A 26,225-nucleotide genomic window follows, 5' to 3' on the forward strand; every position below is an offset into this window, starting at 1 on the left:
TTTCATGAATTGGGATCTCAGTTTATTCTAAATAGGGCAAAACTATATCCTTTAAAAGAAAGTAAGCTGTTTTAAAGGTCATTGTCGTGCTTTTGAGAGACTCCCATTAATGTACCTGTAAAAGGAAGCATTTTGAAGATGTGAAATCTTTTTTTTTTTTTTTTTTTAAATTGATCTAAAGAAATAGTTAAAAACTAAGGGTAACTAAATCGCAAACATCAGTCTGCTAACCTGTCTGCTTGGAGGAGTCGGGAAGAAATTCCTTCTGTGTTCAATACTGAACAGTCAGCTAGTCCTTTCTCTGAAGCACCACATATTTGTTGGTTTTGGAAACAAGATAGACTCTGTAGACTGATCTGATCCACTTCTGCAAATCCTACATTACTTTAAAAAACCCCAACCAAACCATAACTGTAGCATTTAGTGCCCCTCTCAGATAAACAGGTCTGTGTGCAATGGATCTGAGAACAAGTGTGCAATCTAATCATGTGAGTTGCATGGGGTTATCTGTTTCTGTGAAGCATTTTTGATTTTTAAATAATTCTTTGTTCCATAACTTAGTTGTAAATAAGTGATAGTTAACACAGCTTCATCTTTTTACTGAAGATGTACAGGTGAGTATGTGCCATTCGATGGAATGCCAGACCTGCTCAACTGCAGGCAAGATGATCACACAGTAGTAGTTGGTCTAGAGCAGCGGTGGGCTAACTTTTTGAGCCTAGGGCCACATCTGGGTGGGGAAATTGTATGTAGGGCGCGGGCAGGGCGTTGGGGAGCGGGAGGGGGTGCAGGAGGGAGTGCAGTGTGTGGGAGGGGGTTCGGTGTGCAGGAACGGGCTCAGAGAAAGATTGAGGCAGAGGAGGGGTCTGGGTGCGGAGTGCAGGAGGGGTGCGGACTGCGGGAGGGAGCTCAGGGCAGGGGGTTGGGGCGCAGGAGCAGTGCGGGGTGCAACAGGGGTCTCAAGGCAGGGAGCTGGGGTGCAGGAGGGGTGTGAGGTGGGGCAGGGGGTTAGGGTGCACAGGGGGGCAGGGTGCAGCAGGGGGCTCAGGGCAGGGAGTTGGGGTGCGAGGTGCAGGGAGGGAGTTGTGGGGGGTGGGCTCCGGTCTGGCACTGCTTACTTAAAGCAGCTCCGGGTTGGCCGCAGCACTCACCGGGGCCAGGGCAGACTCCCTGCCTGCCTGCCCTGGCCCCATGCCACGCCACTCCGGGAAGCGTCCGGCACCATGTCCCTGCGCGGCCGCTGTGGGGGCACACAGGGCTCCATGCACTGCCCTTGCTGCGCCTCCAGGTACCTCCCCTGAAGCTCCCATTGGCCACAGTTCCCCGTTTCTGGCCAATGGGAGCTGGGGGGCGGTGCCTGGAGGCAAGGGCAATGCACGGAGCCCTCTGCCCTGCTGCCCCCCCTCCCCCCCCGGCTGCAAGGACGTGGTGCCGGCCACTTCTGAGAGCAGCACAGGGCCTGTAGCACTATGGGGGGCTGTAGTTTGCCATAGTTTGCCCACCCCGGTCTAGAGGATTGAAACTAATATTACTGATAACTAAAAGTTGTTTTTTTAGCTTCAGTGGTCGGGACTTGAGAAGCTAGAGCAGAGGGTACTGAGTTTATAGTCACTGAACAACTGTGGAATTCATATAGCTACTGTAAATTGTATAAGTCTTTGTAGCCACAGTGTTTAGAAGGGGAGTGGGGGGAAACTTGTGAAGACTAGTTTTATAGAGACATTTAAAGGACACTTTGAATGTCTATTATGAGAGTGCCAAAATGTATGCTGTTTCTTTTATTTTAAAGAAATCTTGTTAATTTGAAATCTGTTTAAAAATATAGCAATAATTTTACGGCTGTTACATTTTTGTGCTTTTACAATTATATTTTCTGTTTGTTACACAATTTTCTCACTCGTTTTGTAATGTGAAAATCCCACAAGAACAGGGGAAGAAAATGATACAGACCTGATGATTTCTATTTGCAGATTAACAGCAAGAAGAAAGAATCAGCCTGGGAGATGACAAAAAGTTTGTATGATGCATGGTCAGGATGGCTAGTAGTCACACTAACTGGTTTGGCATCAGGTAAAGACAGTAGAATACAATTTCATAACTTTTCCAAACTTTTCTTGATCATTCATGAGTTTCCATAGTACATGTGTTTTTATGTGTCCCTGTACTAACAATTACCATTATATTGTTCTGATATCTGTCCAGAACCCCATTATTGTAAATGCATAAATGAGGTGAAAATATTTTCATATAACAGTTGAACAGGATCAGGCTAATAGTGTAATCTCATTTTAGTGGAGCAAGATTAAAAATCAAGTAAGTAATATAAGTCTTGTGAAAAGTTCCAGAATGATAGGCTTTAAGAGATTTAGAGACTGTTTATGTCCACACAGCAGGTAATCCTGGGCGCAGTGAAGTGAGTGGGGGGGGTTTTCTCATTGATTTCAGTGGGTTCAGGATTTCATCCAGGGTAAAAATTCTTCACAGTGAACTACATACCTCAGTCCTGGCCTGGAAGAGCCTTACTTTTTGAGGTGATGTGGTAGTTCATTATTCCTTTCCATTCAGTTCTAGCTCCCTTCCTTGAGATTCCCAACAAAGTGTCAGTATTCACAATGGGTTCACCTGCATAGCAAAAAACAAACAAAAAAAACCGTGGCAATGAGCCTCATAGCCGAGTCAAGTGATGTGGGCGCATGGGGCTTGAACTGCATGGCTAAAAATAATAGTGTAGACATTCCCACTCTGGTTGCTCCTAGACCCTCACTGGGTTTCAGTCTCCAGCCCCAGCCTGAAGAGCTACACTGCTATTTTTAGCCGCACAGCGTGAACCCTAGTCAGTTGACCTGGGCTCTGAGACTTGCTGCCACTGGGATTTAATTATTTTTTTGCTGTGTAAATGTACCCTATGATGGTGGGATTTCTGCTATGGATGCATGTCTCACTAGGAACTTGATTGACTCCATCAGCACATTTCAGATAGACCAATGAGTAGCCATTAGAACTTTCCAGTTTTGATAGATCCACTCTCATAGGCCATGAGCTGCATTCAGTTGTGACTAGTCTAACTAACATTTCTGATTAACATCCATGAATGAAATCTAAGTTCCTAATACAAGATATTAGCTGTAACAAGTAAACTCTGTTGTCCTTTGGCCTCAATTTCATCTTTTGTTTTTCATATATTTTTAGGATAAGACACAAAACTAAAGTCCTCCTGACCATGTGTGGTCACCTTCAGATGCTATGCGACTTATTAGGCTTTTATTAGCATAATTTGAAAAGGCTGCAGTACTTATGAATGTGAAGCCATGACCACCTTCATGCCCAATTATCCTAACAAGTTTTACATAAATACTAGAATAAATTCCAGGAGGAGAATAAATCCCAGGAGGGTTGAATTAGTGTGCAGAGTGTAGATGAGGTGGTCAGAGAGGCATGGCAAATGTAATGGTAATAATCACCGTGTATGTGTGCATAATCACATGTAAATGAGTAATCTTCATAATATATAATGTGTGTGTATACGCATATGCATGTGTGTATATATAGATAAAATGTGTGTGTATAATTAGTATAAAGCATTTGGGATCTTTTGGGTCAAAAATGCCACAAAGTCTAAATTAAGTCATTATCTATACAAAAAACTTGACGACGGTGTGGTTAAAATTGCTACACTGGATATCTCACCAACATAAATCCTAAAAAAGCAAGCAAATTAGAAGTTTAAGTATTTTCCACTCTGTCTATGCTCCTTGTCAGTTCCTTTTCTCAATCTCAGCTACCACCTACATCCCACAAATCTCCATCCTTATCCTGAACAACCAGTGTGCAGTTTTAATTCCAACCATGTTTACCTATTTTATGTTTGTATGTTTTGAATCTTCGTATAGGATGAAATCTGGCCCTGCTGGAGTCAGTGAAAGTTTTGCAGTTGACTTTATTAGGACCAGAGTGCTAGTAAATATTACTAGTATTTCCCTAAAACAGCTTTACCCATGTGGGTCTGTCTATGTCTCTCTAGAGACACTGGTTAAAGCTCTTTTCCACTTCAGATCAAAATTCACTACTTCCAGTTGTGAACTGTATGGATTTTTAAAAATAAAATAAAATAGTTTTGTTACGAGAGATTAGTGAGTGAACTGTTGGGTTCATCTGCAACTTCTAACTAACCTGCTAACGTGAGAAGCCATCCTTCTTTTGTAAAATTGCCTTTTTAACACTTTCTTTTAAGCAGTTTCCTGAAACTAGATAATGCCTGCTTTTCAAGAGCTTGTTTTGACTGGAATTTTCAACTTGCACTTGCAACAGATATTCCTGGCTCTAAAGGCTTGAGCGGTGCTGACCATCTATATCTCTCATTAACTTCAGTGGGAATTGTGGGTACTCAGCACTTCCCAAGATCATGCTATGTTTTTTCATGTTGATTATTTCAAGCAGTGTGTTTGAAATACTTCGCTTTATTTGGTGTATCATTTGTGTTTTAATGTATTTTTGGTAAGATAAGAATGAATTATGTTACCGCTGTTTATGGTTGCTGTTATGATTCAGTTGAGATACAAAATGCTTCAGTTTACAAGATAAAAATATTTATTTGATCATAAAAATACAGCAGTCCCATCTGTCTCTTTATATCCTTAACTTTTTGGACTGTTGAACTGTGCCTTAAATCATCAGAAATTATTTGTTTAATCTGAGTATTTGTAATTTATCTGATACTGGATTCTAGAGCAAAAGACCAAAGCTAGCTTATCCTCATTGGAAACTGGATCCGTACACAAACTCAGTTAACAGTATTTGATCACAACTTTTCTATATTTCCATTGTTCCTCATGTCTGTTACTTTAGGTTTGTCTGCTCTTTTAGGGTACGTCAATGGATGTCACTGTTTTTGTTCAATTTTTTTAATTTCCAGAAGCTAATACATAGCTGTTTGTTCAACAGGGGCATTGGCAGGTTTGATAGACATTGCTGCTGATTGGATGACTGACTTAAAGGAAGGCATTTGCCTTAGTGCTTTGTGGTTTAACCATGAACAGTGTTGTTGGGGATCAAATGAGGCCACATTTGAAGAAAGAGACAAATGTCCACAGTGGAAGACATGGGCAGAACTAATAATTGGTCAAGCAGAAGTAAGTATAACCCTTTAGCGAAGGCATTGTTTAGTTGTTTTGGTGAGAATTAATAGACGGGGAGAAAGAATGGTCTTAAGGTAAGGCACTAAACTGGGAATCTTTTATTGGCTCTGTCACAATCTCCCTGTGTAAACTTGGGCAAATCACTTAGGCCAGATCTACACTGAAGTTTTTATGTGTTGGTAGAGTTGTGATTTTTGTTTGCAGCATAGTGCTGACAAAAGCCCCAATGTAGTTATACTGGCATAAAAGTGCTTTTGCCAGTACAGAGTATTTTACTCACCAAACCAGAATAAGCTATATTGGCAAAATCACTTTTATGTCAGTATAACTGTATCTGCACTAGGTGACGTTTTTGCTGATCTAGCTGTACTAGCAAAATCTCTTTAGTCTAAGCAGGGTCATATGCCCTAATCCTGCAGGCTGCTGTATGCAAGGATTCTTCAGTGGGGCTGCACATGGGAGTAGGAGTCGTCTTGTGCAGAGCAGCTTACAGGATCGAGATCTCAACCTCCCTCTGTCTCATTTTCTTTATCAGTAAAATTGGGATAATACTTAATCAACTGACAGGGAAGTTATGATGCTTAATTAATACTTGTGAACGGCTTGGATGCTACAGTGATAAGCACAATAGAAATGCCTATTAATAAAGAAATAAAAGGCTCATCTAACTAAGAGCATGAGAATCTGTATTTCTGATTGTGGGTATATATAAAAGCTAAATTTTTAGCAGTATTTTCTTTTTATTGAAAATAAACAAAAATAAGACTTTTGTATTAAATAAAGCTAAAAACAAGTTGGTTTTATTAATCTTTTCTAGCAGCATACACCTTACAAAAATAGATTTTTATACACTGTATTCATTAGATTTTATCATTTGAGTTGCAAAAACCTCCTGTGCTATGACTTCTAGATTTATTTGTTGCACTCATAGTTTGATTTTGATATAGACTCTTATAACAGCGAAAACTTGTATAGCTCAGGCTTTACTACAGTTTACTTAATGTAATGACTTCAGGGTGTTTCAAACAAAATTAATAATTTTCTTGCTGTAGTAACATTTTGCTTTTGTTACTGTGGGGATATATGTGTAAGAGTTTTTTTTTTGCAGCAAGAGTATTTCCAGATCGCTTTTGTTTAGAAATGTCTAATACATTTAGTTTATACATTATTCAAATTATATTGTGGGTTCTTTTTTTATTTGTTTACTTTTAGGGTCCAGGATCATACATTATGAACTACATCATGTACATTTTCTGGGCCTTGAGCTTTGCCTTCCTAGCAGTTTCTCTGGTGAAGGTGTTTGCTCCCTATGCCTGTGGCTCTGGGATTCCAGAGGTAGGGTCTGAAGACTTTGTATCATAATGGAAATTTAAGGCTAATATAAAAGGTCCTGTTGTCTTATAATCCTGGGCAAAAGGGAAGCCAAGAATGAATGTATGTATCTGTGATGGATTATGTTAATATAAGAATTAAAATTGAAATAATGTTGACATTATTAAGCACTACTGAAATAGATATTAAAAGGTTGCAGAATATTGCCTGAGTTCTCAGGTTCTGCCATCAGTTTCTGGTTGGCCTAGTTTTACAGGAAACTTTTGAAAACCTCCAAAGAGTGATTGTTTTTCCCATTTGTCAGTTTAGCAATGATAGAACAGTAACTAGTTGTAACAGTATGAGGTCCTTTGATGTAGTAGTTCATCTTTTGTTACATGGCCATAATCTTCTTTAGTAACATAAACTGACACAGTCATTTCATAAGGTAAAAATGTTTGTTCAAAAATAGTGAAATCTTGTTCTTTTTACAGCTATTCTTTGCCATTCTAATTTCAGAATTATAAAAATTGGTCAGTAGCATGACTCTTCTAGTAATTCTAGGAGAATTTGTATGTTTTTGTTTCTAAGTGTTCTGTATTTCCTCAAATATGTAGGGATCTGAGGTCCCAAAGCCAAATTCCAAATCAGTTTCTAAACTTACTCGACAAACCTTTACTTCATGTGCACAATTGACCAAAATTTTTTGCAGTGCTCAGTCTTTACTGTGATGAATAGATGGTATAGATTTTTTTTTTTTTCAGGTATGATGACAAAGCAATTATTAGGCAAAGTAATATATTAGAAAAATATAAAAAATATATAAAAATATAAACTCTTTTCTAGTGAAAAACAGCCGATCTTTCTCATCATTAGTATGTCAAGCCATTGCTCTTAGATATTGGGTGCAGTTATAATAAAACATAGGGGAGAATATAAGGAAGGGTGACATTGGCAAAAACAGTATATTATTGTAATTAAAACATCTGTAAATTAACTGGCATAGCCGAGTGTAGTTTTCACAGTGAGTTTGGTTGTGCTACAGGAATTTATGATCTTCATTTGTCAGGTTACATTGCAAAACTCTTTAATACAGTCTTGTAATTTACTGCAGGTTTATTTTCTGTTCAATATAATGAATAGAGTTGCCATATTTTGCTGATTTAGGTATAGATATATATCCTTAAAGTATAGTGTAACTGTACTATATTCAATGTGAATGTTATGCTTCTGGCAAACAAACTGAGTGCAAGTAGCACTCAAAAAAGTGTTTTTATAGTTCTGCAGGTAAAAGTCTTCTTTCCAATCAAGTAATTTTTAAGTTGTGATTCTACAATTATAGATAATAGCTTATAAACATAAAAGTAGCATTTGTTCTAAGAAAAATGAAGTCTAACATGGAGTATTTTTTCCTTCTAGATTAAAACTATTTTGAGTGGCTTCATCATCCGAGGTTACTTGGGCAAATGGACCTTGATGATAAAAACCATAACTTTAGTCTTGGCTGTAGCATCAGGTTTGAGCTTAGGAAAGGAGGGTCCTCTGGTACATGTTGCCTGTTGCTGTGGGAATATTTTTTCCTACCTCTTTCCAAAGTACAGTACAAATGAAGCTAAAAAAAGGGAGGTAAGTTCCTCTTAAAACCTTTACCTATTGTATAAAAAAAGATACAGTTTTAGAATAAATTCCCATAATCAAAAGATTGGAAAACCATGCAAATACTTTGATTAAAACAAAGTCTAAAACATGTCATGTGTTCTTTTAGCTATTGTATAGGTTTGGATTATTAATCATATTCTCAGGTCAGGGATCACCGTACTCCACCAAAGGTTACCTACATTCTTGTCAGAGCCCTGAAAAATCCTTCCCTTCTCTCTCATCCACATTTAGTGTTGCTTTACACTCCATCTTCTAGACCCCACATTATAACAACTGTTCTTGACAATGCGGAGCACAATGGATTTATCTCTGAACTCGCTAACAAACTGCTGAGGCAGAGGAGTAGATGAAGTTACTCTAGACGTGTGTCCCCTTTGCTCTGGTGACCACAGTCCTGTGCAGCCTTCCAGTCCCTGCTGGCCATGGCACAAATGACAGAAAGCAGTTTGCATTGCATCTAATGCCATATTAACAGAAGCAAGTTCAGTGTCAGAAGGTAGCTAGATATCCTGATTTTTTGCAGCATAATCCTACTTTTCAATAGCATATCTCATATTTTTAACAGGAAAAAATTCTCTAAGTTCTGCCCACCCATGCTGCAGTTCTGTATGTTTAACTTCCATACTACTGGAGGAGGTTAGTCTTGTGGAGTAGGCACTGGTCTGGAACTCAGGAGATCTGGCTTCAATTCCCAGCTCTAACCCAGAGTGCCTCTGTAACCCTGGGCAAGTCACTTAATCTCTCTGTGGCTCAGTTCATCTGTAAAAATGGGCCTAATTTTCCTGCTCTTTGTCTAATTATATTTTAATTACTGCAGAACCTTTAAAGCAGACCTGGTAATGTACAAGAATTGGAAAAGGAGAAGTAGAATCAGGATTGGGAGTAGGGAAGGGGCAGAGATGTGGAGGGATAACAGACTGGGTTGATTGACTTGAGTTTTGGGGGACACAATGAGGGAGATCTCAGTGAAGTGTGGGGGAGGGGAACCAGTTTGTCAGAGAGAGGGTTAGGTTGAGAGAATGGGCAATAGTGGGAAGAGTGGAAATAGGTTGGAGGAGATTATGATGGGGCTGGAGAGGCAGGGGAAAGAAGATAGATGAAGTGAAACAGAGAAGAGAAACTGCATAAGAAGAAAAAGGAGAGAAAACAGAAGTCAGGGAAAAAAGTAGACAGAAGAAAGAAAAATGAAGGAAATACAGTGTATTTTATCAGCATGTTGTCTGGCAGATTGAAGGGGCAAAATATTCAGGCATCCAGAAGTGCAGGATTGATGGAAAAGGGCTAACTGGTCTGACCAAATTGAAAGAGAAGGGAGAGTATCTTGTAGGTTGCATTAATGTTTCAAATGTATCAGAGAACCTCCTCCCTCTCCAAAATCTCATCTAGATTTACTACCAGTAAATTCTGTTACTACTATTTATGTCTCTCTCCCTCCCACATTTTATTCTGAATTTATTTTAATGCTAGGGCTTTCTCATTGCTCCATTCCTGAACTTTGCTGCTGGAATCCAATGAGACCTGAGCAGTCAACTTCCTCCATCATGGGTGTTTGTTAATTTTGGTTAGCTCTTGACAGAATAATTGACTGTTAATTAAAATAGTTGTACTTTCATAATCATGGCTATACCACTGGCTAGATTTCCTAGCTGTTCATTTATTGCATTCAGAACCTACCTACCTTTCATAGTTGCTTATATGATTGCAACTCTCTGTGGTTTCTTTCATCTCTGGTTCCAATCCCACAGGCAGTGCGGATAGGCAGTTAGGCAATACAGATAGCTGTGGTCACATGAGAAGTTGGGAGGAAGTACAACTGTGAAGAAGAGAGAAGTAGCATATGGGCAGGAGAAGCTGAAATGGCAATGTGGGAATAAGTGGGCAGAGTAAGCATTTGGGTCCTTGAGAGGAAGATGGGAGAGAAGGTAATCAGTCCATATTTTAGACTTATTAGGTCTTTAGTGTCATATAAATCTGTTGACCATAGTTAGTGGTATATCATAAGAATAAATTTCTATTTTTGTTTTTAAAATGCATCACAAACACAAAAATAAAACCACATTATTCTTCTTTTCTAGGTGTTATCAGCTGCTTCAGCAGCAGGAGTATCAGTAGCCTTTGGTGCCCCAATTGGTGGTGTCCTTTTTAGTTTGGAGGAGGTATGTAAAGAGACAGCATGGAAGGAAATATTTAAAAATGAATGTTTTAACACCTGTCGTCTCAAACTTTTTCTTTTGTGGCGTCTTTTGTAACAGAACCTCCTCTTGTGGGCCCTGATCCTGCAGTGAGCTTTTCATGAAGCCACTTTCTGAACACCTTAAGGAGAGCTTCTTGGCCCACAGTTTGATAAATAATTTTTTACACTATGGTGTGGTTACTAATCTGCATTGGTCATTCTAGAAATTTTTCTTCATCTAATGTATTGCCTCGATTAAGTCAATTCAGTATTATGAGTTCTGGCATGGGCAAACCCCTCAAAGCATTTTGTTTCAGGTGACTGTTGTAGGCCAACATTTCTTCGTTACTGTTTTTATTTTTTCTGGAGAAAGGCAGATTCCTTTATTGCAGCTTTATAGCTCACAAATTGATGGAGTTGAACTAAATGTTGTTGACAATTCATAAGTCAGGTTCCTCCTTCCCCCTCTCCCCCAGGAAGAAAGAAAAAGAAAATAAGTACCTATATGGACTTGAAATTGACTACATTTTTTGTGCAATTGCTTTCTTGCCTACTTCCCCCCCCTACAGTTTACATTTAAAAAATCTGCTGATGTGAGAGCCTTTTTGATTTAGTCTGTTGTAGATAGTGCAGATTAGCATCAATTATGCCTTTCCTGTTAACTTCTTTCTAATGTTCTTGTTTCCTGACACTAGGAACATATCATGTTTAATTTAAAAGAAAAAGGAGGGGGGAACAAAGGGTTGGTTCCTACTATTTATTTTGCTTACCTTGGGCCAACAGACCATTTAAAAACTCATTTGCCAGTTAAATTAAAACAAACTTTAAATGTTCAATTTGATTTAAAGCCTCCATACAGTGGAGTACATTATAATCACAAACCAAGTATGCTATAAAACTGACCGCCAAGCCAATGAAATCCTCTCAAGAATACAAACCATGAATACCAATCTAGAAATATGTATTTGGGAGATGCAGGAGCATTACTTAGATCATTATTATCTTTCTGATTATCTCCTTACATCTAATTTAAAGAACCTGTGGCCAGGTCTTCACTCAAAAGTTAGCTCAACTCAGCTACGTCACTCAGGCATGTGAAAAATCCATTCCCATGAGTGACATAGTTAAACCGACCTAACCCCTGGTGTAGACAGTGCTAGGATGGTGAAAGAATAGCTCAGGGAGGTGGATTAACTATGCCGACAAGCAAGCCCCCTCCCTGTCACTGTAGTGAGTATCTACACTAAAGTGCTACAGTAGCTCAGTTCACTGCAGCTGTGCCGCTGTAGCATTTCAAGTGAAGACATAGCCAGAGTCTGAATGCTGCTGTAGTATTTTACTGAAAGCTCTGAGAACCTTTGACCTGAAGAACAGAAGAAGCCAAGAGATCTTTCTGTCTTGTAGCTAAAAGATCCAAAGAACTTCTCTAGTCTTTAAAAAGAAAAAAATGTCAACTTGACAAGTTTTGGGTAATGAACGTTTTTGAAAATCAGGCTACTTATTTAAATGCCTAAATATGGGTTTACAAGTCAAAGGTTAGGTATCCATTTTTGAAAATCTTGGCCATAGTGCTCAAAATGTGAGTAGATACCTGAAGACCTCTCTACATTAGCGTTTCCACTCTTGCTACTTCTAGTGAGGCACCAGCGTTAGCAATAGCAGTACATTTTAGAGACGAAATACGATGGACGCATAGTCTAGTATTCTGCATTCCCAAGACCAAAGCTGAGCGCATAGAGACCATTGTTCTGGTTGTTAAAATAAACACAGCAACTTTAAAACTATTTTAATGTAACAGTTACTGGGAATTTTGCCCAACTCAGTCTTAAAATGCTGGTGGTTTCTGTGTTGCTTTCACAATGTTCGGTGTGGGTGACACAATAGGAGTATGAAATGTTTTAAAGCACTTTAATGTAAAGTGATGAACATAAATGCCATTATTACAATTGATTGATAACAGTGTGCACATATTTAGCATAAACACCGTGAGCAACAATGGAATATTCTAGTATTTTCAGTTCATTTTAGAATAGTTTGAAATGTTTTTAAAATGAATTGCCAGTAATTCTAACTTGTCCCCATTGCAGGTCAGTTATTATTTCCCACTGAAAACTTTATGGAGGTCCTTTTTTGCTGCTTTAGTGGCTGCATTCGTTTTGAGGTCCATCAATCCTTTTGGTAACAGCCGTCTTGTCCTTTTTTATGTGGAATACCATACCCCTTGGTACCTTTTTGAACTGTTTCCATTCATTCTTCTGGGGGTGTTTGGCGGGCTGTGGGGAGCATTTTTCATCCGTGCAAACATCGCCTGGTGTCGTCGACGCAAATCAACAAAATTTGGGAAATATCCTGTCCTCGAGGTCATCATTGTTGCAGCAATAACAGCTGTCATTGCCTTTCCTAATCCATACACAAGGCTCAACACCAGTGAGCTTATTAAAGAGCTCTTTACAGACTGTGGGCCATTAGAATCTTCCTCTCTTTGTGACTACAGAAATGACATGAATGCCAGTAAGATAGTAGATGATATTCCTGATCGTCCAGCAGGCACTGGAGTTTATTCAGCTATATGGCAGCTGTGTTTAGCACTTATATTTAAAATAATTATGACAGTCTTCACTTTTGGTATCAAGGTAAGTTTTAAAGTAATGGATTTCTATTACTGCTCTTCTGCCTCTCCGTCTTCCCCCCCCCAAAAAAATTTCTTTTATTTATAAATATACTATTTCAAAAGTAATGTTTTTTGTATTTCTCTTTAGTGAGGATTATTGAAACAGACCTCTTAAAACACTGCTTTAAACTACAATTTTGCTCATACGGCTGAGGGGTATGTTGACATGTACATCGAGTTTTATGTAGTGCAAAAACCAGAGATTGATCTTTGTGTGCGCCAAATCAGGCCCATACAAACTAAGGTGGTGTTCCCAAAGTACTGAGCTCTGCCTATTTCAGGAAAATGAAACTAATCATGTCCACCAACTACACTATGTGATGCTAAAGGTCTGCCTTTATGCACTCCTGCACCTAAGGTGACCAGACAGCAAGTGTGAAAAATCAGGACGGGGTGGGGCGTAATAGGCTTCTACATAAGAAAAAGCCTTAAACATCAGGACTGTCCCTATAAAATCGGGACTTCTGGTCACCCTGCCTGCATCTGCTCCCCCCGTTCCCTGCCTAGTCCTTCTAAATGAATCAAAAATCTTAGATTAGTTTACCAAATATGTGTAACAACTAGAAGCTGAAAAATTAAATCAGTAGGGAGCAGTCAGTGATTTTTCAAGCTGTTAGCTTTTCTGGCGTTTTATATACTGAAATACAAATAGGAAGTGTACTGTGTGTGTAAAATGTTCCATCTACAATCACCAAAAAACGTCTTTTTCAGCTTTTTTTCTAAATCAGTTTCCCATCTTCAGTGGCAAGACCCCAGGATTTCGGCAGCACACTGGTGCAGCAGACTGGAAATTCTGAGGCAGCTTCAAAGGATTTTCTTTATTATATTTGATTCTCAATTTTTTCAATATGCTGCCAGTTTTTAATAACAATCCATAGCTGTGTCTTGGAAAGAACTGTGTCAAGGGGGAAGCTAGAGGTTTTAACAGCTAGGCTGGGGACTCAGGACGGTGATGGGAGACAGTTTGCATTGTGGGACAAGCACTTTAACTGGATTTTGCTGCAAAAATGATAAGAAGTGAATAGATAACAGCAGTTAAATCATTGCAGTAGGTTTCAAAGTTGACAATACTTTGAGATGAATGGAACAATAAACGCCTCTAAAAGCTTTGGTTTCTGGCCATTTGCAGACTCAGACAGAGCTTGATGAATTGATTTGCCTTTGGTTTACATTTTCAAAAGTTATATTTATATAACTATAAATGTTGGAAATGTAAATAATAATGAAAAAATAAATAAATTTTCTAAGGCACAGTTCTGTAGCAGGAATTAGATTTCACAGCGAAGTTAATGGCTGTGCAATCGTATGATACACAGAGCTCTCAGAATGCCATGGTAAAAAAATCAAGTGATACGTTTTGTTACATGTTTCAGAGTAACAGCCGTGTACAGACATCATCTTCCTTTCTAAACTACTACATGCTACAAGGGGCCACAGCAATGGTTCCCTCAACCCACCTAGCAATATTGTTAACCTATCCAACTATACTCTCAGCCCAGCAGAAGCAGCTGTTCTATCTGCTGCAGTTTCCACGGTATGCATCTGATGAAGTGAGCTGTAGCTCACGAAAGCTCATGCTCAAATAAATTGGTTAGTCTCTAAGGTGCCACAAGTACTTCTTTTCGTTTTGTTACATACGAGTCATGTTACTTATTTCTTTTAAACCTTGTATTGGACCAAAAATCACCTATCTGTTTTTGGAGTATGTCAGAATTGGGGGGAAAAAACACATTGAATGCATTTTAAACTGACTTTGTCACCAGTGAACTCTAAAACTATGAACAAGTTAAAATTTTCCTAGATTCAGAAGCACACTACATAGTGGTTGTGTTGGGGTCTAACTGACCCTAGGTTTCTACAATGAAAATAGATAGAAACAGGGCAACAATAACAAAGTAAAAGGCACAGATGCAGCAAAGTGGCAGTAAATGGCCTACTACTTGGAACAAATGGAGGAAATAGGTGATATATGTTCTGAATGTACAAAGTGTTTAGACTTCACACTTTTTTTATGTGTTTTTCTCGTTCTGAGGAGTTCTACTTTCATAGGCTCCGGATCAATATCCGGCACACTAGATGCTGCTTCCCTACAGGTCTGAGGCAAGACTGCAGTGTTTCTTTCCTGCACTAGTGGTTTCACCATTTCTGTACCTAGATCACTGAGAAACATCCATCTCTTACTCAAAGATTTATTATGACATGGGGGATTGAACAAGCTCCAGATGCCTGCATTCAGACATGCAATGTGCTCGTGCAGTGCAATTTTCCAGGGAAGGGCAGTAGTGCCTTATGGGCAGTGTGGGAAGAGAGTCTCAGAGGCTGCTGCAAAAAGGGGTGTGGGTCAGCATGGCAATGCTGACTCATCCCCAGGGACCAGAAGGGATGGGGAGTTGAAAAGGGTCAAGCCTAGCAGGAGAAGCCTCTTTTCCTCAGACCAGGTGAAATAGGACCAACCCTCCCTCCCCTTGAGGTGGCAAATTGCCAGGTTTAGTCAGGACCCATTGTCGGCATCACACTAGTCTTTCCTTTCTGTAGGGACTGAGAACGAATTTTTCCCTGCCCACCAGATTGGCCAAGGTAGAGTGGTTTTGCCCCCCCCCCCCCCGCCTTCTTCTCAGAGGGGGCTTTGCTATGATGAATAGGGAAGGAAGTTAAGCTATGATGTCACAACTCATGATGTAAGCGTGGGGTGGATGTCCAGTGCAGGTACTCCATAGGGAAGGGATACAGTGACTAGATAAATGGCTTGGTGAAGGACTTAAAAAGGAGATGTTTGTTAAAGGAGTGGAATGGGGGTTGGGGAGGCTTGGGGCTCCTCGACTGGCATAGCAGCGAGCCAACCCCCCTTCCTTATAGTCCACCTTAACCCTTGCTAGAGAGGGGTGATGGTAAGATCCCAGCCCCCAGGTACATTTTGAATGAACATGGAGTTACCTGTGATGTACACTTATATCTGTTGGCTAGTCCCACACATCTAATAATAAAGCTGTGGCCTGATTAAAACCATATGAAATATCTTCTCTCCTTTAGCCAGTCAATATCAGGTTGTTTGCATCATAATATGAGAATACTTAAAGAAAGAAGCAGTGGTGGTTTGCCCATCATGTTTTTTATTTAATTTTTTTGTACGTGTTTGGCGTCCAAGAGACCCTATCTTGGAAGAGAAGTACCTTTCATTTTCTTCATTGAGTAACATTGAGGGGTCTAACTGTGACTCCATTACCTTTTTAGTGACTCTTCTGCTACACAAAAACCACAACCAGTGGCATGATAAAACCACTGGGGAAAGATTGACCTCATCCTAGTTTGAACATAAGAACAGCCATACTGGGTCAGAACGAAGGTCTATCTACCTCAGTATCCTGTCTTCTGACAATGGCCAATGCCAGGTGCCCCAGAGGGAATGAACAGAACATCAAGTGATCAAGTGATCCATTCCTTGTCACCCATTTCCAGCTTCTGGCAAACAGAGGCTAGGAACACCATCCCTGTCCATCCTGGCTAATAGCCATTGATTGACCTACCCTCCATGAATTTATCTAGTTCTTTTTTGAACCTTGTTATAGTTTTGGCCTTCACAACGTCCTCTGGCAAGGAGTTCCACAGGTTGACTGTGCGTTGTGTGCAAAAATACTTCCTTTTGTTTGTTTTAAATCTGCTGCCTATTAATTTCATTTGGTGACCCCTAGTTCTTGTGCTATGAGAAGGAGTAAATAACACTTTTTATTTACTTTCTCCACACCATACATGATTTTATAGACTTCTGTCATATCCCCCCTTAGTTGTCTCTTTTCCAAGCTGAAAAGTCCCATTTTATTAATCTCTCCTCATATGGCAGCCATTTCCTACTCTGAATCATTTTTGTTGCCCTTTTCTGAACCTTTTCCAATTCCAATACATCTTTTCTGAGATGGGGTGACCACATATATACGCAGTATTCAAGATGTGGGTGTACCGTGGATTTATACAGAAGCAATATGATATTTTCTGTCTTATTATCTATCCCTTTCTTAATGATTCCCAATATTCTGTTTGCTTTTTTGACTGTCATTGCACATTGAGTGGATGTTTTCAAAGAACTATCCACAATGACTCCAAGATCTTTCTTGAGTGGTAACAGCTAAATTAGACCCCATCATTTTATATGTATAGTTGGGATTATGTTTTCCAATGTGTATTACTTTTCATTTATCAACATTTAATTTAATCTGCCATATTGTTGCCCAGTCACCAGTTTTGAGAGATCCTTTTGTAGCTCTTTGCAGTCTGCCTGAGACTTAACTATCTTGAGTATCAACTCAACTTAACTATCTTTGAGACTACTTAATGTACAAAGAGGCACATTTGTACATAATGTACAGGTTTGGCACAAAAATTTGTAATTTACACTTTTGTGTGCTTTGGAGTCAGATAGACCCCAGCGCATTAGGAGGGTTCAATTAAATGAATATATTATATTTTAGCCAAGAAGGTAGGGATATATGTATAGTAAGATTTGTAGTTTAGCCAGTATGTGTAACATTTCCAGCATTGCTGACTGCCTTAAAGAGCAGTGGCAGTGCATTTCCAGAGTTTAATGAGACATTTAGACACAAGTATGTTTTTTCAGAGAGAACATTTGCTCCTCCGAGAGGAGAAAAGATGAACAGCAGCAGTTACACTGCTGAATCGTGACAGTTCTTAATGCTGCTGGCATAAGTAAGGTTTTTCTATGCCTCTTTTATGAATCACACAGTGCCAGATAAAGCTGCGTCTCTGGGTCCTGGTGACAAATAGGAAAATTGGAGCTTAAATGAAGAAAGTAACAAAAATCACAATAGGTTGTGACTGTAACTGTCAGTGTGGACATGGAGGTCCAGCCATGTATATGGCTTACCTGACCTGTTACTAATAAGGATGGCCTTCTTTGATTTTTTTGGTATTTAGTAAGAATTTGCCAAGGATTTTAAGGGGCGTTTGATCCCTGTATTAAAAAAAAAAAAACTATTTAAAAAAAGATACATGTTAAGCATCCACTGAATCGGGAAGGGAATTGGGGAGCTGGATGTTTCATGCATGAAGCCTGTTTGAGTTGTGGATATTGGCTCTTGGGAACTTGAGCTAATACAATGTATGAAAGTAATGGAGATCTCTCAGTATTGGTTAAACAGCTGTGATTTGGGCACATGTAGGGGATGGACTGTGATGTTTGCCTGGAGAACCAAGTTCATGGTTCTACCTTAATGACAAATTGAGCCTTAAATTAAAAATACATAAAATGTAAAGGAAAGATAAACATACCCAAATACTCATATAATTGAGGGGTCAGTATCTTTTTGTGTTAAATTCTACTAGCTTTACAATGGGAGTTCATGTATCAACTACCTCGTAGGTGGCAACTGGAGTGTTTCTGTCTGTTTCATTTTCAAACTTCTGGTCAACTTTACTTTTCTGAACATATATAAGTTCTTTTTCCATGTGCTTGCCTTGTGTGAAGTAGCTCTTCAATAATAAGACTTTAACAGGTCCCATGTATTTTAATTCTTTACCACTAGCAGTTCTTTTGTTTCTGTTGTAGGTTCCATCAGGTTTGTTCATACCTAGTATGGCAATTGGAGCAATAGCAGGAAGGATTGTGGGAATTGCAGTGGAGCAGTTGGCTTATTATCACCATGACTGGTTTATCTTCAAGGAGTGGTGTGAAGTTGGAGCTGACTGTATCACGCCAGGGCTATATGCCATGGTTGGTGCTGCTGCATGCTTAGGTAACTAAATTGTAACACAACAAATAAAGAGTCTGATTTCTTTTCTGTTATTGAACTAGATAAGTTTAGGGGTGAAGGAAAAAAGTTGTACTTATTAAAGCCCACGTACAATATTAGAGAAGCTTCTTACAGAGAACTGTTTTATATTAATAGGAAACTATGCATATATTTAAAGGAAATCATTATGAGCTGAATACTAAAAAAGAACATAAGAACAGCCATATTGGGTCAGACCAATGGTTCATCTAGCCCAGCATTGTGTCTTCCGACGGTGGCCAACGCCAAATGCTTCAAAGGAAATGAACAGAATAGGGCAATCATCAATCGATCCATCCTATGTCCTGCCCCAGCATCTGGTAGTCAGAAGCTTAGGGACACCCAGAGCATGGGTTGCATCCCTGACCATCTTGGCTAATAGCCATGGGTAGACCTATCCTCCATGAACTTCTCTAGTTCTTCTTTTGAGTGCTTGCTCATGCCTATTCCATGTTAGGTGTGTGTGCTTGCCACATGCACTAGTGCTGGAAGTTTTTCCCTTAGTGGTATCCGTAGGGGACCAGCTCTGGCCCTCTCTGGAGTGGCACACATATAGGCTGGTATAAGGGGTGCTGCCAGCTTCCCCCTTCCCTCAGTTTCTTCTTACCACCGGTGATGGTGCTGGAACACCACCTTGCTTCGGCAAGCATTCTCTACCCAGTGTTTTGGGTTTTTTTCTTATTGCTCATTGTGTAGTAATTCTTACATTTCATTGTTCTCTTAATAGTTAGCTTAATAGTACTGTAGAAAAGTTAGATAGTCCCCTCAGGGATTTAGCCAGGGGTGGGGCATGCTCCGGTCCCTGGGCTTCAAGCCTTGTGATCACTGCAAAAAGCCTATACCTGTCAGCGACCCTCATCAAAGCTATTGAAGTGTTTTAGGGAAACCTGCGTTAGCAATAAGTGTCACATCTGCAAAAGCTTCAAGCCACGAACTAAAAAGGAGAGGGACGTAAGACTCATGGAGTCGGCCCTCACGCCACCCTCTGAGCCACTGAGATCAGACTCTGCACCCAGCACCGTGGCATTGGTGCAAAGTGCACCACCAGCACTGGCCCCCGACACCTGTCCCTGTCCCCAGTATCTGCTAAAAAGCAGAGAAAGCACACCAGGAGAGGGTGCTCCCCAAATCATCAGGTTTCTTAAGGGCCTGGAAAGGGAAAGTCAGGAGAGGAGCATAGGCCCATGCGGGGCAGCACGTCTCCAGAGATCAGCTAGGCACCTGCATTGCTGGCTAGGCTATCCAGCAATCTTAGGGACCCACCAACCACCCGGGTAGTGACAGAGGTGCCCGGCATCTGGAGGCTCTACAGGGACAAGGAGGATCTCCTTGACCCAGTCTTCTCTGCAGTCCATTCTGGACTACCTGCTTCACTTAAAACATCAAGGCCTTTCCTTCTCCTCAATCAAAGTGCACCTGGCAGCCATTATGGCCTTCCATCCCTGCATCCAGGGCAGGTCGGTATTCTCACATGAAATAACTATCAGGCTTCTTAAGGGTCTTGAAAGACTTTTTCCACCGGTCCAGGACCCAGTGCCCCAATGATACCTCAACTTAGTCCTCTCAAGGCCCACTGGACCTCCCTTTGAGCCTCTAGCCTCCTGTTCTCTTTTGCATCTGCTGTGGAAGGTTGCTTTCCTTGTGGCTATCACTTCAGCAAGGCAAGTCTCAGAGATTAAAGCCCTTACTGAACCTGAATCATGACCCTGTTGATTGTGCATTGTGTGAAAAAGCATTTGCAGCTGCCTATTAATTTCATTGGGTGACCCCTGGTTCTTGTGTTGTTTGAAGGGGTAAATAACGCTCCGTATTCACTTTCTCTGCACCATTCATGATTTTACAGACCTCTGTCGTATCTTCCCTTAGTCGTCGTCTCTTTTCTGAACTGAACAGTCCCAGTTCTAGTAATCTCTATTCATATGGAAGCTGTTTCATACCCCTGTTTTTGTTGCCATTGTCTTTACCTTTTTCAATTCTAATATATCTTTTTTTGAAATGGAGTGACCATAATTGCAAGCAGTATTCAAGGTGTGGCCATACCGTGGATTTATATAGTGGCACTATAATATTTTCTATCTTATTATCAATCCCTAACATTCTGTTCACTTTTTTTGACTGCCTTTGCACAGAGTGGATGTTTTCAGAGAACTATCCACAGTGACTCCAAGATCTCTTTCTTGAGTGGCAACAGCTTTCACTTCATCATGTTGTATGTATAATTGGAATTATGCTTTCCCACAAGCATAACTTGGCATTTATCGACATGGAATTTCATCTGGAATTTTGTTACTCAGTTTTGTGAGATCCCTTTGTAACTCTATGCAGTCTGATTTGGACTTAAATGCAAAGTTTAAATCGCTTTCAATATATAAATTATATGCTATGAAATATAAGACTTTAATTACTGCAGTCCACTTTTTTGGGGGGGCATTGAGATGTTACTGAACCCGTAGTCAGAATGGAAAGCTTCTTTGAAACATATGATATGTAATTTTCTCCATAGTTAAGGGTTTGTAAATTAAGAGGTGTTGGAATTATTTAGAAGTATTTGATTTGTACCTGCTGCTGTTTCCGTACGTGTTGCTAAAATGTTTCCTTGAGAATACATAATAATGTAGGCAAAGAGTTTCAAGAGGGTCTAGTGATATGAAGGGTCCAACTTGAGATGCTATTAAGGAGCTCATTTTCAGAAAATGCTGATCAACCACCTTCTGAAAATAAGGCCCTTTGATGGTACCTCGAATTGGGCACCCAAAATAAGTACACACTTTGAACAAATTGGCTTCAGTTAAACTTTTGAAAAGCCATTTGTACAGTTTCTTTAAAAAAAACAAAAAAACAAACAAAAAAATACCAGTAAATAATGGGATGAGCAGGGTGGGACAAAACTGACAGGCTGACAACAACCTCATCATAATCTTATTTTAAAAAATCCAAAATTTAATTTGACCCTCTTTACTTGTATCTGTAGAAAGAATCTGATATAATTCCAGTTCTTTCTGAATATGTTCTATCAAATGAAGATATATTAGCTACCACAAGGTCGCAGAAGCAAAAATCTTATCAGTTAATTTTTAGGTGGAAGGGAATATTTCAGATGTTCTCATAAACTTATACACTGTTGATGCTGTTATCCAGCAGGACCCTCATGATTTACAAGAGAGGAAAAATTGGTATTTACTGCATCTTTTCCAGTTGTTCAGAGAGGAGGTAATTTTAGTCAGTTCAGGGCTCTCTCTAGAGTTTTCATTTGGAAAAAAAAAATTCAGTTAGTAATCCCTTTAAATGTGTAGCTCTTATATTGCTTCCCAGGGGTTGCCTTTACAAACAGTTTTAGTGTTTTTGCCAAATGTTGAACTTTGTGGGCTTCCTTAACCTTCTCCTTAATTATTTTCTTTAAAAATCTCAGTGAAGTGTCTTGGCAAAAATAAATCCACCATTATAAGGATTATTTTAAGGTATTGGGTTATTAGTTAATTTATGTGACAAAATCAGGCATGTGTTTTCTCTCTTAGGACAATATATATTCAGTTTTTCAGGGGTCTCTCAAATGTCCTCAGTTACTTCTGGAGATTTAGCATGCATTGATCGCTATGCCTAGTGCTATTCACAGACTAATCATTTGTTGATGTCTTTATTGACAGGTTGGTACTTGACAGTTGACAGGAGATCAGGAAATTCCTTAGCTGGGATATTCTCTCATACTAACATGCTGATAGGCTTATTTTTTCTTGCAGGTGGTGTGACAAGGATGACGGTCTCCCTAGTGGTCATTGTATTTGAGCTCACAGGTGGGCTGGAGTACATTGTACCTCTCATGGCTGCAGTAATGACCAGTAAGTGGGTGGGTGATGCCTTTGGTAGGGAAGGCATCTATGAAGCGCACATCCGGCTGAATGGCTATCCTTTCTTGGATGCTAAAGAAGAATTCACTCACACAACACTGGCTGCTGACGTTATGAGACCTCGAAGAAGTGATCCACCCTTGGCAGTGCTGACACAAGATAACATGACGGTGGAAGATATAGAAAACCTGATCAATGAAACCAGCTATAATGGTTTCCCTGTTATAATGTCAAAAGAGTCTCAGAGACTAGTGGGATTTGCTTTAAGGAGAGACTTAACCATTGCAATAGGTAATTATTTTACAATTTTGTATTTTACAAATCATATGTTCTCACTCAAGTGCATTAATACTTTAAAACAGAATTTAGTATGTATGTCTTAATTTTGTACCTGAATGTTTCATGTGTTTTATAGTCCAGATATGTAGCATAGGCTGTTTATTCCTCTCCCATCACCTTGATCAGGATGCTTAGAACTTCTTTTTACAGTGGTGTCTTGCAGTAATAGGTTCTGAAACATGGCACACTTCCATAAAAACCATGGGAGTTGCCACACTGGGACAGACCAGTAAACCATCTAGTACAATACTCTATCTTCAGCAGTGGCCAGTGCTGGATGCTTCAGAAGAAATTATGAAACAGTGGACCCAATTGTGCAATATAGTACCATGGATGGAAGAAAGATGTCATTCATTGCCAATCCCATAGTTTTTGTGGCTTTGTGCCAATACTGCCTCATCTGAGATGAAACTGTTATAACTTGTGTCTTCAGTACCCCTATAACAGGGGCTTGGGTGGCTGGGGGACCTAGTGGTGAGATAGCCTGGCTCTCAGCCCTCTGCTGGCTGAATGGCCTCAGTCTTTAAGGCTGGGGTGTGGGGCAGGGAACCTTCTCCCACCGCCACCCCAGGTCCCAGCCCAGGGAGGGCCCTGTGTATTTCAGCCCTTGAACAGCGGGGTTGGTGTCCCTCCTGGAAGGGAGTCAGAATCCTCTCCCCTGGGCTACTTCCTACAAGTCTGTTCAGTTTGGGGTGTGGCCTCTCTAGTCTGCCTACTGTGCGGCTTGCATCTCCCAGGATTCCCTCTGGGGTCCGGATGGTACCTTGCTGTGGTCCCAGGCTCCTTTGGTGGAGCAGCCGCAAGGTAGTGAGGGCGAGCCCCACAATTATCTCTGAGGTTCACTCAGTCAGTTACTTCCCGTACTGGGGATTCCTCTGCAGTCTCCCTTGGCCAGGAAACCAGTGCTCCATCCCTTCAGGCAGGGAGATAGCTAGCTCCTGCCACTTCACCAGTCAGCCCCCAACTGAGCCAGGCTTCTTTCTTTTATCCCCTCAGGCCTGGCATTGGCCGCAGGTATAGTGGGGCGGGGCTAACTGGGTCCAAAGGCTTTCTTGAACCCCTGCTGTGCCGGCTGGCAGTTTCTCTGCTTCATCACGGCCTCATTATTATCACTTTCATACTGCAGAGTTCTCAGGGAAATATTGCCTCAGTCACCCCTCTGTGGCCACCTGAATCTGACTTCAAACTTTAATATAAAATGTTATACATTGCTATAAACCCTTGGGCTGTTTTATGAATTTTGAGTCAAAAGTTACAAAGGTTAGACCAGTTTTGGCATTACAGCCATGTCAAACAGGTGGTTTTCTTACAATAAACTGTAAGAAACTGTGTACTGTTAGTAAATGTCTAATACTGTAATTGATTTTTCTAGTCCGTTTCATGTCAGAACACCACAGTCTGCTTGAACCCTCTTAAATACGGTGATTTAATGTGTCGTATTTTGGAATGTACATGCCATAAATTGGAACATAGCAAAATTATTCATTTAAAGAGACACAACACTTACGCCGGAAAATGTTGTACCTATTATTATTATTTTATTATAGTCAACGCCTAATATTCCCTATAACTGAAAGACTAGAGGAAAATAAGTTATTTTAAACCATTTTTTCAACTTGTTCATTTTAAGTGAAATTCACCTGTGCAGGGGGCAGAATACAAATTCTATATCTAATATACATGATTCTTATCAAGATGCTGGTAATCTAGGACTAGGTACCTCAAAATGTAAATGAAAGTCAAAATAGTTTAATTTCAAACTATGTTGTCTTTCATTTTCGTTTGGAGTACCTAATACTAGATTACGGGCGAAGAGATTTATCTTTATAAGAATCTTTTTTTCAGACAAGATTCATTTTACCACCTAAATTACACAGTGGAAATTAATCATCCTTAAATTTGTATATCAAAAGAACCACTCTGGGAAATGATGGGAGTAGGGAAGCTTATGTCCAAAAATGAGGGAAGACTGAAAATGGAAGATCTGGCACAAATAAGCAAATTACAGAGATTCATAGAAACAAATAGAGAACATTTGATCAGTTTTAACATGTGTAAATTTAGTGCCCTCGTTGCCAAGATGGAGTCTGCTCTGCAGGCAGCTCTGGCTAAGAGAAGGCACGTGCAGGAATGCAGGGAAAGTACCTTCCACCCTAGGGGCACCTGTTCCATACCCCCCAGAGTGAGCACACATACACCGGAAGAGTACAATGAATATAGGAAAGGGAAATATTTATTTACAGAGGGATGAAAGGAGAAAAACAGGGGGAAATGTAAAGGGAGCCATAAAACAGGGTTGCATTCAATTCAAGGCCCCACAGGCCCAGTGGCACCACAGTCTGAAAGGGCAGACACCGAGTTCAGGAATCCTTGGCAAAGTTCCAGTCCCATGGTGAGTCTTGGGTGCTCCTGGTCGTCTTTGGCACCAGTAAACTTCCCCCAATAAACCCCTCCAGTGCCCTCTTCTGCCACCCTCTGAAAACCCACACAGCAACAACCTCCCTGCTTAACTAGCTAACAGCCTTCCTCCATTCCAAGTTCAAAGTCACAAGCCCCAGTATTCACAGCCCCATGCAGTTCTGGGCAGCAGTGATACTGGGTTCAGCCCCGATCAGCTGCTCTGTCCCTATCAGGCTTCGGAAGGTTCTTGGCTGCTTCCCTCTGCGAGGGCCTGCTTGCTGCAGCCCTTCTGTCTGAAGCACCAGACACACACACCCTGTTGCTCTGCCCCCGCCTCCCACCAATAGCACTTCCTCCTTCTGGAACAATCAGCACTTCCTCCCTCTGGAAAAATATTTAAAGGGGACATGCTCTCTAAAGCCCCAAAGGGGTTACACCTGTTATACCCAACATTACATGACAAACCTTGGCAGTGTTACCTCGAGTGCAGTTTCTTCAGTGCAGTGGTCAGATGTGCTTCTTCCACATCAGATCTTCTCCTCCTCCCTTTTATTTTAAATGAAAGTTATTTACTGTACTGAGGGAAATCCCACACAATGTATACGGCAGCCACTATTTAAAAAAAAAAACACAAAAAAAATATTCCCATGGTTTGGCACAAATATATCAGTGTAGTAAACAAGCAGTAGGAAATAACATAGTCATATTTGTGTACTTTTTTTTAATGGCACTTACTGTATAATAAGTCCCCTTAGGCTTCCAAAAGCTATCTCAGGGAGTGACAGGCAAGGAAGATGTTCTAAACTTTTGATGTGCCCTCGCTACTCCAGATTTGAAGCTCAGTTGATGTTGTTTTGTGACTTTCCATATGAATAGTTGGTTCCTTGAAATACTGAAATGAACTTTCCTCAT

The 26,225-nt window shown here is 40.3% G+C and overlaps 1 protein-coding gene across 9 annotated transcripts in view; it reads left to right on the forward strand.

Moving 5' to 3' along the window:
- CLCN3 (chloride voltage-gated channel 3) overlaps positions 1-26,225 on the forward strand; it is a 124,587-nt gene that overhangs the window by 80,603 nt on the left and 17,759 nt on the right. For all 9 annotated transcript variants that reach the window (XR_013345948.1, XR_013345947.1, XM_077815449.1 and 6 more), the window contains 8 exons: positions 1,971-2,070; positions 4,942-5,129; positions 6,348-6,470; positions 7,866-8,072; positions 10,181-10,261; positions 12,366-12,911; positions 18,507-18,693; positions 22,467-22,865. Coding sequence is in view for 7 of the 9 variants with exons in the window: in XM_077815449.1 (XP_077671575.1) it covers positions 1,971-2,070; positions 4,942-5,129; positions 6,348-6,470; positions 7,866-8,072; positions 10,181-10,261; positions 12,366-12,911; positions 18,507-18,693; positions 22,467-22,865 (1,831 nt within the window). In the remaining 2 variants the exon portion in view is untranslated. The remainder of the gene's footprint in view (positions 1-1,970; positions 2,071-4,941; positions 5,130-6,347; positions 6,471-7,865; positions 8,073-10,180; positions 10,262-12,365; positions 12,912-18,506; positions 18,694-22,466; positions 22,866-26,225) is intronic.

This window comes from Eretmochelys imbricata, chromosome 4, assembly GCF_965152235.1.
Source record: "Eretmochelys imbricata isolate rEreImb1 chromosome 4, rEreImb1.hap1, whole genome shotgun sequence".
NCBI lineage: Eukaryota > Metazoa > Chordata > Testudines > Cheloniidae > Eretmochelys > Eretmochelys imbricata.